This window comes from Python bivittatus, unplaced genomic scaffold, assembly GCF_059951505.1.
Source record: "Python bivittatus isolate LINGU-HERP-01145 unplaced genomic scaffold, Pbiv_v1 ctg000090_np1212, whole genome shotgun sequence".
NCBI classification, from domain to species: Eukaryota; Metazoa; Chordata; class Lepidosauria; order Squamata; family Pythonidae; genus Python; species Python bivittatus.
This window is the reverse complement of record NW_028277046.1, coordinates 2,763,424-2,781,800: the sequence shown is the minus strand read 5'-3', so window position 1 is coordinate 2,781,800 and position 18,377 is coordinate 2,763,424. Positions and strand designations below refer to the sequence as shown.

The 18,377-nt window shown below is 42.2% G+C and overlaps 1 protein-coding gene across 1 annotated transcript; it reads right to left on the bottom strand.

The window, feature by feature from the left end:
* Window positions 1-919: 919 nt before the first annotated feature.
* Window positions 920-18,106, bottom strand: MXRA8 (matrix remodeling associated 8). Its single transcript, XM_007438454.4, has 10 exons — window positions 17,669-18,106; window positions 14,004-14,027; window positions 13,179-13,478; window positions 12,029-12,130; window positions 10,072-10,530; window positions 5,517-5,675; window positions 4,556-4,586; window positions 4,151-4,227; window positions 3,681-3,758; window positions 920-2,621 (listed from the first exon to the last, which is right to left on the bottom strand). Exons 1-10 carry the CDS (start codon window positions 17,715-17,717, stop codon window positions 2,596-2,598), a joined length of 1,305 nt encoding a protein of 434 aa, XP_007438516.1. The 5' UTR covers window positions 17,718-18,106; the 3' UTR covers window positions 920-2,595.
* Window positions 18,107-18,377: the final 271 nt, after the last annotated feature.

Below are 18,377 nucleotides of genomic sequence, written 5' to 3'. Positions count from 1 at the left end.
ACTGAAACTCTCTGTGGGAGAATATGGCAAGTTTTCAGGAACTGGCAAAATGGTGGCTCTCAAACTGTGCTCTCAGAGTCATTTCCCTATTGACATTAACAGTACATATTCAGATACACTGATGCATAGGATACATATGAAAATGCTGTCAGAATCCTCTACAACCTGGAAAGGTTACCAAGGGGTTTTACTTGGTAGACAAATTAGTTGAAGAACACAAAATGTAACAGTATAGAAGTTACCACTTTTTAAAAGAAGTATCTAAATCTTGTGCAGAAATAACAGCAATCCTTTTCCTTTTTCCCGTCTCCTTTAAGCAGTTTTGAAGCCAGGATGAGTTGAAAGAAAAATATTAACGTGGCAGAGATCAGCTGGCCAAGTGACTCCATTCCAAATTTTGGACAGCACGAAATGCTTAAAACAGGCCATAACAAGCACAAGATACACACAAAACCTCTCATCTGTTAAATTCCCTGCAACCAAAAATCTTGTCCAAACATCAGTGAGTTTGTTTAGCATTTTATTAGCCAAATCAGGTAGTTGTTGTTAGCAATACTTCCTAAAGAGTTCTTCTCACCATGCCTTCTAACCCTGAAAGATCACCATGATTTCATAGGAGACTGGGAAGAACATTCCAGGCACACATACTGATCAGACCCAGTCCCAATTTTTTGCTAATAGCCCCTGTTTTATGGGCTCCTCCCATTTTGGACTTTTCTGCACATCTTTACTGTGAACAGCTTGAACTGACATTCAAAAGTTGTGTCCTTTCCCCCAGTTCAGTAGAGGTTAAATATAGGCATGGGAATGAATGTGTTTTCACACTACATATACATATGAATAGGACAGGAAGGCCTGGCGCAATATGGTTCATGGGGTCACGAAGAGTCGGACACGACTTAACGACTAAACAACAACAAATACATATGAATACTGAGGAATCATTGAGTTGGAGGGACATCAGAGATCAATTGTTCCATTCCCCTGCTGAGTGATGGAAATCTAGAATCAAGGCACTCTCCTTCTGTCTGAAGACCCCCATCCTGGGAGATCCTATAGGTACTCAATCTTGTACTCAATCAGTATACAGCCTCTCATTTCATATCTTGCAATGCCCAAGGTATATTTGGATGTGTTTGGACTACAACCAACCAAAGAACCCCCATTTTGGCTCCTTTATGCAGCAGGAGGCAGATGACCATCTGTCATAATCAAACGAAGGCAAAAGAAAATTGGGAGGAACAGAGCCATGAAAGAGTTGCAGTGGGCTTCCAAAAGAAGTCTTCCATACAAGAATTCTGATTTCCTTTCAAGACCTTGTTGTTTCTGAGCCAAATACTGGTCAGGACACAGGCATTCTCCAACAGTGGATTCAGATAACTGGAGTCAGGAAGGCCTGGAAGAGGAGGTATAGGTAGAAGCTTTGGATCCAACAGAGGTCATTCTTCTTGCTTCAACAATGCAGGAAGGCCACCCCAGAACGGCAAGTTCATCTAAGCCATTTTATTGCTGGTTCAGACTCCAGGGATTGCCACAGATATACTCCTTAAGCAGAATTTACTTCCAAGAGAAGACCAAATGGGATTGGACCGGTTCAGACTCCTAACTCAAACCTTCTGATGAAGAGTTCTGCAGGGTACAAATGTCAGCATGTCCCCAAAACTAAGAATCTGGTCCAACTTGTGATTGTCAGTCTCTCTCTCTGGGCCTTTCATCACTTATGCTTTACCATGGTATAGTAATTCCTTGATAACAGCAATTTCCTCCTTGTCCCCTTGACACTGGCTTCATCTCAGCCCCAAGCCATAAGCAACAGGCTTAGCTGTCCTGAACTATATGCATTTTAATGTAGTTCTTTCCTCCTTATGCTGGCACCATCAAATGGCAGTCTCATGGAGTGTAAAATCTGTTAGGTTTTGTTACTCATTATCTTGGAAGGCAGTGACTAGGAAGAGAGGCAAGAGAAGCAGAAGGATTGGCAGTGGGGGCAGCAAATAAGGGAAATACTGTTTTCTCCTGATTCAAGGATACATGGATAGCACATTAACTCAGTTGTGGGGAAAGGTCCCCTCTTTCTCTCTTTCCTAACTCCATATTTTAAATGTTGGTGCCAGAAAAAAAATATGCTCTCTGCTTTGTGTTTAACAGCAAGCCAAGCATCTACTTTTTCAGCTTATTTTTAAGCAATTAAAAAAAAAACTCAAACCATCAATGCAACTGAAACCAAATTATTTAAAGAAAGGGGAAAAAATCCCAAGGGGAAAGGAATAAGCAATTTCACAAGACAAAGGAACAAAGAAAGTTGACCTGCACCCTCCCTAAAAAAAATAATATATTATAAGATAATAAAGAGGGAGTTTTACAGGGCAGCCCTGTACTTGTTTACGTGGTAGTAAACCTTATTAAATGAGTGTGTATAGGATTACAGCTTACGTGTCTTGTATGCTTTCATAGTCCCAAGGATGTAAAAAAAATCTATAGAAATGTCTTGGTAACTGGAAGGATGACATTCAAAAAAAGGAAAACAAAGTTGTTTTGTACTTTTAAATTCTTAAGGGAGCTTCTGGTCCAGCCAGTAGCTTTGAGTCGCTGTTTTCATTTATGGTAGTCTTTCCTGAATTCTGAAAAGAAAGAGAAGGAAAGAAATCTAGGATTAAAGGTGGGGTTAAACTTTAGGCAAGACAGAATTTCAAGCCAGAATTCCACACGTTTATGTGCTATTCATTCGCTACTTTCTCTGACCCCTCTTTGAAAAATGACAGGCAAAGCACAGTGTAGAATCTAACATTATGTTATTTTTAATTTAAAACCCCAGCTGGATGGAGGTTCACAAGATCAAATTAAAAGCCATGAAAGGGTACCCAGTTTGCTTGCCAGATATGGCAGGGTGTCACATATTAGACTCAGTGTTTAGAGGAACATGGTTCTAGGTATGAGGTCTGATCCAGTCATTCAAAATGGCTTTTCCCAATGCACTGGATTAAATCTCCCACTGGACAATGGGGTTTGTCATCCAGTGCATCAGATTGTGTGTGGGGGGGGAGGGGGTCTTCAAGCATTCTCACGTGAAAGGTGCTGGAGGAGAACCATGCCGTGAATTACTGTAGCAGTCTAAGAAGAGGTACGGACAATGCCTGACAATCAATGTACTAGACTTCAACCCCCATCATCTTTTACCACTGGCCAGGCTTGTTCAGGAGTTGAAGTTCAGCACCAAACTACTGTTTTCATGGAACAGAGACCCTTTTTAAAAGCTGAAGTACGGATTTGCTTAGAATGCAATCCAAGGTCGAAAATTAGGGCATAAGGTCTGGCATCGCAAAGGGGATTGTGAAGCAGCAGAAAGACTTCTTGGCCCTGGAGCAAACAGAGCCAACTCTGGTCCGAAAAGGATAATGTTGGCATGTTGGAATCCTGTCCCATTGGCCTTTCCTGGATGGAAAGAGTGACTCACCCACAGTGAACAGCTTGTAATAAGCCCCTTGGCAGTCAGTTGTGGTGAGCTAATGAAAGACTGTGGGGAGGACCAGCTTTGCAAGGCTGAGTTTCATCAAGCAGTCTCCAAGTATCCCTCTCCCTGCTAACACTGGAGGGTGACACACCTTCTCCCAGCAGTAAGACAATGGGACGTTTAAAGGGAGGGGGGAAGAATCACTCTTTTATTTTTGCTTCTCACTCACCTTTATCTAAGTCAATATTCTTAGCTGGAAGAAACCTATTTTGTTCAGCTTTCTCCTTCGTGATATTGTTTTTGTAATCTGCAGGGAGAGAAATTGGTTCAAAAACAGTGTGATTTAGAAAAAGGGGACAATCCACTTTCATGTTAAAATTAAGCGATCATGTAGATTGATGATTATATGGGACTGAAGAAGCCACTGTATGTTTAAAGCTTCAGGGTGAAGACACACCTACAGTGAATTCATATATCAAGTGGACATTTTGGCTGGCTTAACTACAATTTGTTGAGGAAATTACAGCTGGTTATGTGTTGCATGCTAAGCCATAAAGCAGGGTTTGCACAATACAATGGTTTGTTCACACAGTTTGTTAATGCCAAATCAAACAAACTGCAGCATGGCGTAGGTCAGTATGTGGATATGGCACATGTGAAAGCACCCCCTCCCCAAATCCTTCATCCTGCACAACTTACCCAATTTAATGTCCTCACTTTTGTAGTTGGACAAATTTGTTGCATCAAATGGAATCTCCCTGAGAGTCAGTTCTTTCCTGGAAAAACAAATGCAAAATTATAATTGTATTGTTCAAATGTTATTATTATTATTAATTACCAGCATAGCACAACAGCAATCTATGCTTTCTTGGATATGTTTCCCAATTACTGATTCTATCAATGTGTAGATACAAAGGACACAGAGTGGGGACATTTTATACAGCCAATAACTAAAGATATCTGAATAGCACCCATAAATTGGATGGTGGCTGGGGTACAGAAGATTTCCAGATCTCACTATAGCTATTTTGAGAAAAGGGTCCAACTGCTGGCCCTCTAGGACTACATCGTATCTATGGGCACAAGGAATACAAGTCTACTTACCCATCATATTTTTTCACGTTGTATTGAAAACCTAAAAATAGAGTAAGAAACAGATATTCACACACATCCGGGGAGATATTTTCCAGCACAGTTAAATAACCATGGCACAATCAAGCCATACACCATGGAAATAGTCCTCATGTTAGAATTGAGAAGATAAAAGGATGGGGCTGCATTGAGGGAAGTACATTCATGTCCAAATTAGGCCATAGTGAAGTAGGTTATTTGAATTTTTACTTTTGCCACTGCCTGTGGCAACAGAAGATACTTTTTGTGGCAATTTTTTCTTGGCAGCTGCCATTTTATTTTCCCAGTATTGTAAGGCATTGTGGTCTCTTGGGCTTCCTGGGGAGAAAAGGGTAATGGCAAACATCATGTTACTTTTTATCAAAAAGTGCTGAACGATGCTGCTTCTGAGGATTCTGGGAAAATAAAACATTAACTGCATAGAGGCAGCCACCAAGAGAGTCTTTAAAAAAAGAAATTCACACCCCCTCCCCAGATGAGGGATGATCAAAATGAATTCCTGAAAACAAACCCATCTGCAACTGTTTCTTCCGTGCTTGACTTATAATTCAGGCAAATGGAATGGAGCAAACTCCACTCGATTCTCAAGTATCTTAACTATATGGATGTCACCCGGTGCTCCTATCCAGAATTTCTTCAAACCCAGTTTTTCCATGTAGTGTCTAGCTGAACTCACTGTCCCAGGTTCACATGTAACCCATGGATCCCCTGGACCAACCAAGGACAGAATGGTGGCTGCCTTAATTCTAAGCACAAAAGTTAACTTAAGGGCAGTTAAAACTCCCTTAAGCCCTAGCAGTGGGAGATGGTATTCCACAGTTTAAAAGTGCAGGACCACAGTTCTGTCTTTCCAGGAGAGAGATGGGGACCTTAAAAATGAGGAGGAAGCCACTGTCGGAGTAATGAAGACGGAGTAACAGATGCCTTTGCTCACCTCTCCTCCGGTGCTGTCGAGTCACGAGAATCACCAGAATCAGGAGCAGGATGAAGAGCAAGAGGGTGGCCAGGACATAGCCCAGCTGGTGGAAGAAATGGGCCCGGCTCTCGGGGATGATAACATTGATCACATTGTGGTTCCGGCCTGCATTAGGATCTGGGTGGTAGAGAAAGATAAAAAGTCAGTGGGTTGATTCACAGCTCTCCTTGGATATGAGGTTGAAGCTGAGAAAAAGGAAACTTCACTTAAAGTTAGTCCCAAACCAGATCCCACAAGCAGAACATAAAAGCAACACTTCTTTCACATTGTGGTATTCAGATACAATGCTTCTGAATGTGGAGGTTGTATTTCGATGTCATGACTAATGAACCATGACTGACAGATTCTCCTTCTCCACTGACCTATCGACCCTCTTTGGAGCAGGACCTAGGGTAGCAGAGAGCTCCAGGTATTGCCTTCCTGTGGCAGGGAGTTCCAGCTATCAGTTACATAGTGTGTCAGTCTGAAGCACTTCCCTTTTTGGTCTGTCCCAGCTCTCCTTCCAATCAGTATTACAGGAGAAAGAGAAAAACTGTCCTGATACTGCATGGGACTCCCCACAAAAGGGTACTGGTTAAAATAGAAGTTGCCTGATGGTTATCTTCTCCACCCTGGCTACCAACCAACCATTTTGATTCGAGACAGAAAAGGATTGTTCCTTTCACAGGGAAGATCCCGGATTCAGTCAGTAGGAAAGTAGGGGTTCTACCCCTGAGCTACCCCAACAACATTTAAACATTCCTTTCAAGGATTTTTAAGCGAAAGCTCTTCCACATGCTTGCTTTTAGCAGCCACTTCCTCAGTTGGTATCCTCCATGTCTAGCACCCTTTCACACCAAGGTGAGGCTGCCAAGGTGATGGCTAGAAACAAAGATCTCAAAGAAATGAGCAGTTGTCCCTTCTGCTCTTTCTGCCATTTTGAGGTCAAAGAATAGATCACTACCCCGCACCTTCTCAGATTCTTCAGTCCAACGCTCGCCACTGCTTTATGCTGTCAAACTGCCTAGCTCAGTATAGTCACAGAAGAATGTTGATACCAAAAGAATGAGTTGAGATAACACAAAATCAAACCAGAGATTTGCGCGCACACCCCTCCCCCCCAGAAAATCCAGATTTTAAGCCAGGAATCCATTGCAATGCAGGGTGTAGCAGTTCTTTACATTGAAGCAGAGAAGGAAAAGTGAGAGCAAGTCACCAGTGTGAAATGCACTTCATGAAGCCAATTGTGTGTATGTGTGTGTGTGTGTGTTTTAAAAGAGACGTTTGGAGAAATACTTGTTTGCAAGAGTCACAGGGTTATACAAATGCAGACAAGGACTGCATTGGATTTATTCTGTTTTACCATGAGGAAAGAGAAGTAAGTTTGGATATATGGAATGAATGAGGGGAAAAAAACTTTAGGGAATTAGCTGTGTTTCTGAGAATTAGCAGTCATTCTCCTAATCCACAGCTGCCTCTCATACTATTTCTGTGCCTAGCAATGAATGTGTTTTACTGTTAAGGAACAGGTCTAAGTCAGTCCTGGTTAGCATGCGGAGAAAAAAAAAAAAGGCAAAATTGAATGGAGATATAGATATCCCCACAATGGAGAACAGAAAGGAGTAGGAGGCAGGAAGCTGAGACTTGAATACAAGTCAAATCACCACATTTGTAGCATGACAGTGGGAACATCAATGCCTCCCTGTTCTCCAAGATTCCCCAGAAGATCTCAGAGAAGGGCAGGAAAACTCCTTTTTAAGTAACTGGAGAAGCCTCAGGGACAGAACACGACATAGCCGAACATTGGGAGAAAACTGATTACAAACGTTTCTAATGAAAATAGAACCTGACACTTCACCACGCAATGGTATTTTCTTCCTTGAAACGTGTTGGCACATTTTTCTTGAGTCTCCAATGCACACATATAGCTTGTGACCAGTTAAGTGGGAGGAAATTTTCAGCACTGGACATCAAGAAGACAGAACAGTGTTAAGCTTCAAACAACCTTCTGGAGAACCAGAGAGGCTAAGTGGCTGAAATTAAACATGAGACATAGAAGACTTTCGCTGGTGAGTAGCCTGGCCCAAGGGGAGATCCTAGTTCAGCTATCAGTACACTGACAACATTTGTAGGGGCGAAGCTGGTCCATAACTTATGGCAAAAACTTGTACATGTTGATTGAACTACATGTGAAGAGCAGCTTCCTACCATCTTTCGAGCATTTCCCACCAAGTGATCCATCCAAAGCGATGCCATGTACCTTTTTTATTTTGTTTCTTCATGTAAGTACATAACCTGGTGCTGTCTAGATGAGTTGGACTTCACTGTCATCATTCCCGGCCCTTCTTCTTTGACATGGTGGGGAATATGGTCTATGGGGAGCAGGAGCAGAGTCTAGGGATGACCCTCACTTCCAGCAGAAAGAGAAATGGAAATGCTTTCATTTTGCAGAGTTTTCTGTCACTGCTTACATCAGCTGATACTGATGTCATGTGATTCTTTCAGTCGGTAGACCCTTGAACTGCGCACATTGTGCTTGGCAGTATAATCCTATCTATTTTGAAAATAATTGTCCTGGAGATCAGTTTGGACTGACTGACAGTCTGCTTTCTATGATATTCAGGACACAGAAAAGGAAACCGGCTCACTTGTGGCACAGTTAACATGGAGGAAGATTCTCTCAGTGACTGCCGTTACAACAGTTATAGACACATCCATGCAGAGAATTGGTTATGCCATTAGCATTCAGAAAAAACTGCAAGAGAAAACATTGCCATTATCTGGTTGACTAGTATGAGAAAGAAGATGCTAGGTTAGAAGCCCTTCAGATAGCAATTCTTAAAACCTCAAGGATCTGTAATAGAACCTCCACGTACAGAGCAATTCTATCTCTGAGAAACCATTGCTGAGCAACCCCAGTGGGAGAGGGCTATTAGAGGAGAAGCAACAGTCAGCAAAATCCAAGGAACAAACTGCCACATGTATTTAAAGAGGGCATGACAATGATAATACCAACTGTTCGTCCACACCAAAATTCTGACTGAAAAAGAAGAATTGGAATCTGACTGATCCTGTACTTAGGACCAGAGCCTCAAAGGGTTAACACCAGATCTGAGGGAAGGCGGAGTAAAAATAAATAGGCCATGTTGATCTTGTAAGCAGAATAAAATTTCCTGTCTAGGAAAGGGTTCCAAACCTTGGAACTATGCCTGGCATTAAAAGATCCAAGGAGAAGCTTCTAGCTCTCCTCTTTAAAACAAAAAGCTGAATCCCTCCAGGAGTTTCTTTTGGTTTCCAATGGTTGAAGGGACCAGCTGAACCTCTCCTGCTGCTAAATAAACAAAGATCCTTGTAAATATAAGGAAGAACCCAGAATTGGGGGAAAGGCTGCAGGGAGGGAGGGAAAGCAAGCAAGCTAGCTTGCTTTGATTCAGGAGTTTCCCTTGAATGGATTTTCCAATGGAAGTCTGAGTTAGCCAAAATCTGATAGTTTGCACAGGATAGAAAGAAGTTCTTGGGGATCTGGGACCAATTTCCTGATTGCAGCTGCAATGAGTAGAAGACTGGTGGGTGGAGCAACTCAGAAACTGGGTCAAACAATTCCTCTGCTTTCTCATTTGCAAATGACAACCAGATTGTCAGACTTGTGACTTGTCCCCTTAAAACCAGGCTGAGGTCCAAGGTCATCTGCCTTCCCTCAAACTCTAAAATATGACCTCCAGAAGCCACCAAAAGGCATTATCAGTCTATAATTGAATATACTGTATATATATTGGAAGGGGAAATGCCTTAGAGTGATCCTCTGAGCTGTGTTACTTTTCTGATTGCAGCCCTCAACAAGACATGTGCCTGGGGCCCAGAAAGAGTAGTGCACCCCACTCTACAAGACTGCTGCTGCCATAGCAGCTTTGCCCCAGCTAGGACCTGTCCCATTGTTCCTGTCCCCTTGTCCCAATGGGAGTTACCCTGAACCATTCAGGAGCTGAGTCAGAAAAATCTGCCATATAGTAGGCCATGAGATTTTCTTAGCATCCCCTTCATTCTATAGTTCTCTGCAGCCCTGGAAGTTCTAAACCTAGCAGTACTGGGCCATTAAAGAGTTCATTGCGGCGCTGTTAGGGATGTTATTAAGCAGCTAATAAATATTAAACAAGCAATAAATATTTTAGATTGTTAATAAACATAGAACTATGCCTGGCAGGTTTGTTCTTTTCTTCTGTTTGTGAGGCATTTGTTCATTGATTAAAGTTGCAGGTTTTTCCCCCTATGCGCTGATTGAATAAAAAGATGGAAAAGCTTGGTTCAGAGGCAGGAAATGTACAATGCAGTAAAATTGGCCACTACCTCAATTAAAAATCTGCCCTAAAACATTTTTTTTCCAAAAGGACTTGGAATTAGCAGCTACAAAGATTTTTCACATCAGTCCTTGCATTGTAACGTGTAGACAGTTCCTGGAAGTTAGAAGTGCTTTTTGGATGAGGGAGCCCATCCCTTTTTAGACATTAATTATTCTCTTCATGCTGTAATTGCTTACCTGCTGCTGGGGGGTTGGGGCGCGTGAGATTCACCACCACTTTTTTTTTCAGTTCTGGCTCCACCACCGAGACCTGGAAGATCCTACGTTCGTGGAGGCCACAGTAGTGGTGGTGCAGGTGACAGGAATAGATGCCTTCATCTGCAGCCTCCAGAGCAGAGATTCTCAGTGAGAAGTCGCCCAGGGCAAAGGCCTTGTCGGTGATGTTCATCTTTTGCTGGAGGAAGAGAGGCCCGTACAAACGGCCCTCCCCAGAGGCGTACAGGTCAATGAGCCGATCCGCCCGGTCGTGAGGCACTCCTGGGGGCTGCCTGTCCCAGTGGACTACTTGCTGATCCTCCTCCTCATCTCGTCCAGTCCAAACCTGGTTCCGGTTGATGCAAGGAAATGTCACCGCACTCCCTTTCAGGGCAACAATCACCACTTTCTCCCCATCCCAGTACCTCTGGACTTCATCAGCTGTAGAAACCACACACGAGAGAGAAGAATAAATTTGCTTCCAGGGGTGCCATTTCATACACAGTTCCCCCCAAAGGGCAATTCTCTTGGAGGAGAGCAAGAGAGCCCTACAGGCCCATGGCATTCAGAGTACATTTTCTATAATCAGGTGTCAGGGAGGGTGCAGAAACCAGTACAAAGGCAGAACAGATTTGTTCGGTCCTTACAAAACCTAGATCCAGCATGGCTTTCCAACTCTCTCCACTGATTGTGTGAAGGATGTGGGAGTCAAGATACTAGACATTCCGAAGCAGCTTTAGACATCAGCAACCCAAGCCAAGTTACCCATTAAGCGGTATCTTGGTCCCCATCACTGGCTACACTAGACAAAAAACAGATGGTGCTCAAGTGCTTTGTTTTTTTCGTTTGTTTTTTTGCTTTGCACAGAAGAACAGAGGGACTGCACACATGGTGTGTCACAACTTAGAACGAACTGCAAAACCTAACTCCAGTGTACCAAATTTTAAAAAATCAAGTTCTGAACCCACTTCAGCCATGTAGCTCATGAGTCTGTTGCTCGTGACTCTCAGCTGAACCTCTCTCACAGGCTTGTCGTTACAGATTTCATTTCCTGGACACTGTCATTTCGAGGTACAAGGACAATAAAGTTTACAGCAACTATCCTTCTAATGAGATCCCTCCTACCCCCAGTATAGGGTATATAAACTGCCAAATTGTTTCCTGCCTTTCCAAAAGAGGATTTTTCCAAACGTTTGTTTCCTTGTGGAAGAAATAAAAGAATACTGTATTGAAGCTCTTGGAAAGTTCTTAAAAAGTGTCCTCAATTTTTTGTGTGATGGGTAGATGGGGAAAAGGGTTTTTACAAAAAAAAAACAAGAAACCCTACAAATGGCATTGCCTGGTAAGAATCTTTAGAGAAAATCTAATTAAGAACACAAAACCTAAGAGTTCTCCTGGATCAAGCCAAAGAGATTGCATTGGCCTCCTATATCTACATCAAGATGCATTGTGCTGAGAGTTGGCACACAAGGCAGGAAAACAAGGGAAAGAAAAAAAATCCAGCAAGGATCCCTAAGAGCATAATGATGGGGTCAGCGCAAGCATTTACTGTATAAATTTCTACTTTCTCAATCAGAGCAAGATTATTTGTCCTTAGAGAGTGAAGGGGGGGGGGAAGTTTTCTTCCAAAAAAATTGCAATTCCCATTTTATCCACTAACAAAAGCATATCTTAGTTCTCCAGGCCTTTTCTCTGCAGCCTTGTGACGGGAAATGCTTCATTGGCCACAAACATCTAAATTACAACTCCCGAGACTTCTCATTTGCTCCACACTGTACAGTAGAAAGGCCCTTTCCAAAACTGCTTCAAACAAAGCTGCATGATTTGATGATGATTGAGAAACACTGAAGGGGAGCAAAAAATAAAGTTGCACAAACAAGCCACGTGCATGCACATTCCTGTTGCTGAAACTCGGGAGGTTTCCCCCCAAACTGCTGACCTTCTTCAGTGACATCAAGCTGCAGCTGCACTGTCTCGTACAGATGACAATAATGGTGGTGGAGGTTACAGGAGTAAATGCCTTGGTCGCTCTCGGCAACATCTTGATTGGAAGGAAAAAGGAGAAGGAGAAGGAGATAAGAAACCTAGATATTAGAATGACAGGGAGAAGGTAAGTGGGATGGATATCAATACTGCAATGAGTCTTAAGTGATCATTCAGTCCAACCCCCAATCAGCGCAGGAATCCTCTATCTGTATTCAAAACAAATGGGCATCTGATTTTAAACATCTGTAAGGGAGGGGAGCTTGCCACCTCTCCCGAAAGTCTTTCCATAGCGGTACATTAGGAAATCCTTCCTACTGGTTACAAACTGCCATTCAGTTGTTGTTCCCCTCCCTCCATTTTAGAGAATAAGCACTTGAAGGGAAAGAGCTATCTCCCATACAGAATAAAGAAACAAGCAAACGAACAGGCTAATCTGCTGTTTTGTATTGTGAGGCTGGTGAATTGGGCAGCCAAGCCCTGGCAGAACTTGAAGAAAGATAAGCAAGGTCGGATCTAGTTGGCCCTTGGGCAGTGCACCACTAAGAGATCCTGGCTATAGGCAACATTGGGAAGTAAAAGAGAAGCTTCGTGGCTGACAGCAAGTGCAAACCACTTCTGTACTGTGGCTAAGGAAATTACCTGCCACTGTCCATGTAGTCACTAAGAGTCAAGCTCAACTCAAGGAAGTCTTTACCTTTTAAACCCACAATTAATCTCAGTATTATATATTAATAAGCCTAGCATTTGTAAGGATCCCATTGGTGTGTACCAAAGTTAAGGCCAACATTTTCCTTCAGTGGAAATGAGGCTGTTCGGTGGGCATATTTGGAGGAAGGAAATCCCAAAGGAGGAAGCAAAAATACCCCTAAGGTGGACACTCCTGGCATCTGGAAAGGGAGCCACCCGCCCTGCTGCATTTTTATTTTTTATTATTCTATATTATAGAAATAGTTACTGATTTTGTTGTCATGATAGCCCTTTTAGAAATAGCACTGCATTTTTTTAAAGCAGGAGGAGAAATCATTTCAGCTGATGAATGAATTCCCATATGTCTCTTTTGGAAAGAGCAGATTAATGGATGTGTGCATGGAAGCAGCAGCTACCTTGGACCACCAATGAAAAGTTGCCTTCAATAAATGCGTTTTCAGGCATGGAGATCCGGCCCTGGTTGTACGAGTGGTAGACCCGCTGGTCCCCAGCAGAGTACATGTCACACAGCCTCTCTGCATTCTGCTGGCTTCTGTACAGATCCCAATGAACCACCCGCTGGCGATCATTCAGACTGTCTTGAGTCCACACCATCCGGAAGCTCTTGCAAGACAGAACCGTCCGGGAGCCTGCCTCGGCGGTGATGTTTACCACGGATACCACCATGCTCTTGGGATTAGATGCATCTGCTGGGACTGCAACAAGAGGAAAGGGAAGGAGCTGTATAAGAAGAGACATCCTCAACTGAAAACAGAGGCACCCATCTACATTTGAATCTTAAACCTAATGAAAGTCAGGGAGGAGATTGGCCTCTCTGCTCCCTCTAGCTAAAGGAGGGAAGTGCAGGACAACAGACCAAGAAGTAAATGCAAAGGCTTCATTGCCCATGGTAGAAGGCACACCAGAGACGCGGGTTCAATTCCTGACACCTGCAGTTAAAAGGGGCTTATGGGAAAACCCCTTCTTGGCCTGAGGTTACAGGCAGTTTGGTCATTTCAAAGAGATGCACATCTATATGAATTTAAAAAAAATATTATTCTGAGGAACCCTCAGCAGCTTCCAGTAAGCAGTCATCTCTAAATAAATCCATAAATAAATAAATCTACTTCTGCTACTTGACAGCAATGAGACTAGTCTACCTGACAAGGTTGCCATATGGAATGCATGCCGCTTCTTCCAAAGATGTAAAAGTGTAAAAATATAGTCTTATTCTCACTTACCAGAATATGGATGAACAGCAGTTTCTAAAATGGGAGGAAAAAGAGGAAAGTGTTTAGTGTCAGGGGCCAGTCACTCCTACACAGGACAGAAGATGTATTTCAGAGAAAGCCAAAGGATGAAGTGGGGCTAGATGTGTGTGTGGGGCTATCAATCTGAAGAACAGGATTTCCTACTGCAAGGTTCCTGTAATCCCCCATTACAGGAGACCACTCAAAGAGGGCCTTCCCATTGACTGGGCATTATTGAGCTAAACTGAAGTGGCTTCCTTACAGTTGCTGCAGTGGCCATTCTGAAGCAAAAAAAGGCCTGCCAGAGGCAAGGAGATCTCCCCCCCACCCAATTCTCATAATTGGTGGTCTCTGAGCTCCAAAGACAGGGCCAGCAAACATAACAGTTCCCCTCTTACATGGCTGTTCCACAGAGGCCAAATTGCAACCTTGGCATTGGAATCAAGTTCCCTTCTTGTCTTGCTACTGTTACCCACTGGCTAAGTTGCAGACTTGACAAGAACTGGTGGGGCCAATAATCCAGACAGGCAACAGACTCAGTGCTGGAGGCCTCCAATCTGAAGCTGGACAGCCATCTGTCGCGGTGCTTTCTCTAACACTGGGTGTAACTAAATGGTCCATCAGTCTGGTTGCTATAAAAGGCACTGAACCCTGATCCTTGAAGTCTCCATCCTGAAGACTGGGAGCAAGGGGACATCATGCAAATCCTTCCTTATGCCTTGAAAGAGAAGAACTGGCCATCCTAAGAGGAGTTCCAGTGTCCAGAGCATGAATTTCTTGCTCTCATTGGCTATCGGCCCCAGTGATTTCTTCAGAGATTCACTAAATGGGTGCTGTTATGAATGTCAGGGAGGACATTTTTCAGACAGGGAGAGCTCTCACTTCTGTTAAGCAAGATTAGTCTGATGGAGCTCAGAACACGCCTTTTCCATGCTATCTCTATTTGTGGGAGGAAAAAGCTCACCATTTTTGTATCCCAGTTTAATGTAAAGAACATATTTGCGGATTACATTGATTCAACTGCTGACAAGTTCATTAAAAAAAAAGAGTTTGGCTGTTCTTCCAAAGAAAGCAGGAAACTCACCAGATGTGCTGTTGCTCAGAATTGCGCAGATCCCTTTAACCCTATTTGGGGATTTTTTTTTTCATTGTGCCAAGTTCACTCATTAGCCAGTTTTAACTACGGAGGGAACAGACAGCCCTGGGACCAGCTGGCATTGCTAACACTAGTCGAAGATCAAAGCAAACGGTGTGGGTTTTTTTGGTGTATGACTGTAAATGTAATGATTAAAAAAAACTTGCTCAGATGTTTATAAAACACAACTGGACAAAGTGGAAATTGCTTCAGCACAATCTTCAGTGGTTTTATTATAATGATTGGCTTTTATCTTAATGATCAGCCTCCTTTATTTTTGTCTACAACTCCCACTGGGAAGGTATCAGGTTACCCACCTTTCTACCTTCTTGTCTGCAGCTCTGTGGGCTTTAGAGCAATAGTACCACTAGTTGTATAGGCAGTCTACCTGAGAATTCCACCTGCTGTGCAGAGACAGCTTAGAAAAGGAATCCCTTTCTTTCATGACCTACTTCCTAACTTATTGGAGACAGGATTCCATGCTACACAATCCTATCAACAAACTACAACTGATGTAGTTAAGGTACAGCACTATGGAAAAATAAAGGTTGGATTCCACAGACTCAAGGTAGCCTCCATCTCACTTTCTGTCCCACACCTGGAAGGCCAATGGAAATACCTGAACAGTACATTTATATCCGTGAAGCTTTCTAAAGGCCTCTGGAACAGACAACTTGCCCTGCCAGGCAACAGAACGATACTTCTGATCCATCTAGACAATTTCCAGGCACTTGTCCAGAATGTCAGATTGCACTCTAATTTCTCCTCTGTGCAAGCGATGTATGCTCTAAGGTGTTAAAGTAACAGTTTTAACTGTGCTTTAGGGTTTTTTTTTAAATGCAAGCTGTCTTGGGAGATCCTTCCAATCGTAAGAAAAAGTAAAAAAAGTTTTTAAAAATTGCAGATAAAAAAAAGACTTAGATCAGATTAAAATCAGTGAAAATATGAGACCCCTAACCATTTAGGGAGTTCTTAGCTAGGTCTGCATGAAGCAGGTGAAATCAGGTTTGCATCATTGATATGATTCAGACAATTGATCTAATCCCGCTTGATTTGGAAAATCAATCTGAACTAATTCAGACGTTCAGACTGAACTGTCCAATCGGGTTGATCTGGATTTTTTAAATAATTCAGAAACAGCTGTTTCTGCACATTTTGTGGTGTGTTGATTGTAACCAGGATCTCTTTGCTTTAGATATGATCATGAAACTTCATTTTTTAAAAACAACAAACACAATATTTTGTTGTAGAAAGGAGGGAGAAAGCATAAAGAACTTCTACAGCTGAATATAAAAGGCTTTTGTTGATTAACAATAGATTCAAATCCCTAATCACATTACAAGTCCAACCTTTAAATTTACTAGAGATTACTTGAGTCAGACTCTCTTTGAAAAAGACTTAAAAACAAGGACTGCAAAATCTTTTTTTTTTTTTTTTGGATCAGTGTTGCAGAGGAGGCAGAAGTTATGAGCAGTTTTTTTAATGATGCCAAATTCTTTGTTTACTTAAGGAGGAATTCAGTATACTCAAAAGTTTATATCTGCTTGCACTAGCAGACCCTGTCTTCCCAGATCTTTCTGGAGTAGCTCTTCCACCATCAAGAATGGAAAAAAAAAATCTGTAAGATTTCACCCTGGTTACAATCAACACACCACAGATAACCTCAGGATCTTAATCATTAAACAGCAACCTAACCAATTAAAATTAGCTCTCTCCAGTTACATAACTAAACTCAGTTTGATTAGTCTACCGCTGCTATTATTTAATACTTAAAGAACCTTGTTTCAAAAAATTATTTTAACCCTTCCTCTCTCCCCTTTGCTATGTGCTGCTTGTTTTCACCAACACTTGTATTTATTTTGGCAAAACCTCTTTCTTCATACAGTACATGGGTACTTGGTGGATAGCTCCATTTTGCAGACAGAAAGCTGAGGCTAGAGGAATTACATTCACACTAAATCTCTGACAGAAAAGTAAGGTCCTATGTTTTCCCAGCCAGACTCTCAGGATGGCAGCAGAACAGCTGCACAAATATAATGTTGCCAACTTTTCCTTAACGATTCTGTTCCTCTGCTTTTAAGACTATGCTGGCTGAGAGACATATAGCACATAAAGCTTTTGTTTATCATATGTGACGTACTGATAAATGTTTGTGTTTCATGCTGTCATTGAAAAAATAGATCTAATAAATCAAAAGTGGCTAAAATAAATTCAAGCTAAGCTTGAATTCTTAGCCAGATTGTGGCTAAGGGTCTTCTTAGCCAAAACCAACTGACCAACCAATCAATAATGCTATACAAGCAAAGCCATATTTTACTTTTCATCCCAGCAGTGCAAAACTCACAAAACATATTCTCATTCCAGTGGAGGGATCCATCAAAGTATATTAGATGGAACACCCCTCAAACTAGCTACAAGAATGCAGAAAAAACCATGTTTACATATGACACCATTCCCAAAGGAAGAAAGAGGTACGTGCACGGACACACAAAGAAAATTAATCTCCATCTTTAAAACTTACCCTGGAGAACCAACAAGAGAGCTAGAAGGAATTTGCTAGCTTGCTCCATGTCTCGAGTCTCTCTTCCTTCTTCTTTTCTTCAAGTCTTCCCCTTGCTCCTGCTGCTTGCTTGAAAACACTTATGATCTCATTCGTTTACAGCCCCAAAACATGAATATACAGCAAACCTCTTTCCACAGCCACAACCCTTCCCTCCTGTCTCTTTCACTCTTTCTCTTGCTTGCCAGCCCTCCCACCTCTGTCCAATCCTATGGCTCAACTTCTACATAACATACATACTATCTGAACTTTCCTCAGTCTTACACAGCCTAAATTACTTTTGATGTAATAGTGATTTTAAACGATCTAGTAACTTTTTGCTGGCTCCAGTCCTCATAGCTCCAAGTTTCAAAGACAGTTCCACCCACCCTCCTCCCTTTTCGGGTATATGGTATTAATTTTCTGGGCACTTACAGAATCCAGCTTTCTTTTTTCCTGCTCAGGCTGACATTCTGCCAGATGTTGTTTTGAGCCCTGTATCTTTTCTTTATCCCTGCTTCCCTCATTTTCTGAAAGTGTATTCTTTTGATTTGTCTGTCTCAACTCTAGATGGCTTTGCTGTCAGCTTTCAAACAACTTTAAAAAATGGTTGATTTGGCTACAAAGGCCAAGTTAATATTACCAACACATCCCTATTAGACCACTTTTCTACAAGAGTAGAACATTTGGA

What these genes read in the sequence shown, in the direction of transcription:
- MXRA8 (XM_007438454.4), bottom strand. Translation starts at nt 17,717, where the DNA reads ATGGAGCAAGCTAGCAAATTCCTTCTAGCTCTCTTGTTGGTTCTCCAG. An exon ending in CCCCAACCCCCCAGCAGCAG is followed by an intron (nt 5,676 to 10,071) that starts GTAAGCAATTAC and finishes TCTACCACCCAG; the next exon opens with ATCCTAATGCAGGCCGGAAC. An exon ending in GAATATTGACTTAGATAAAG is followed by an intron (nt 2,622 to 3,680) that starts GTGAGTGAGAAG and finishes CTTTCTTTTCAG; the next exon opens with AATTCAGGAAAGACTACCAT.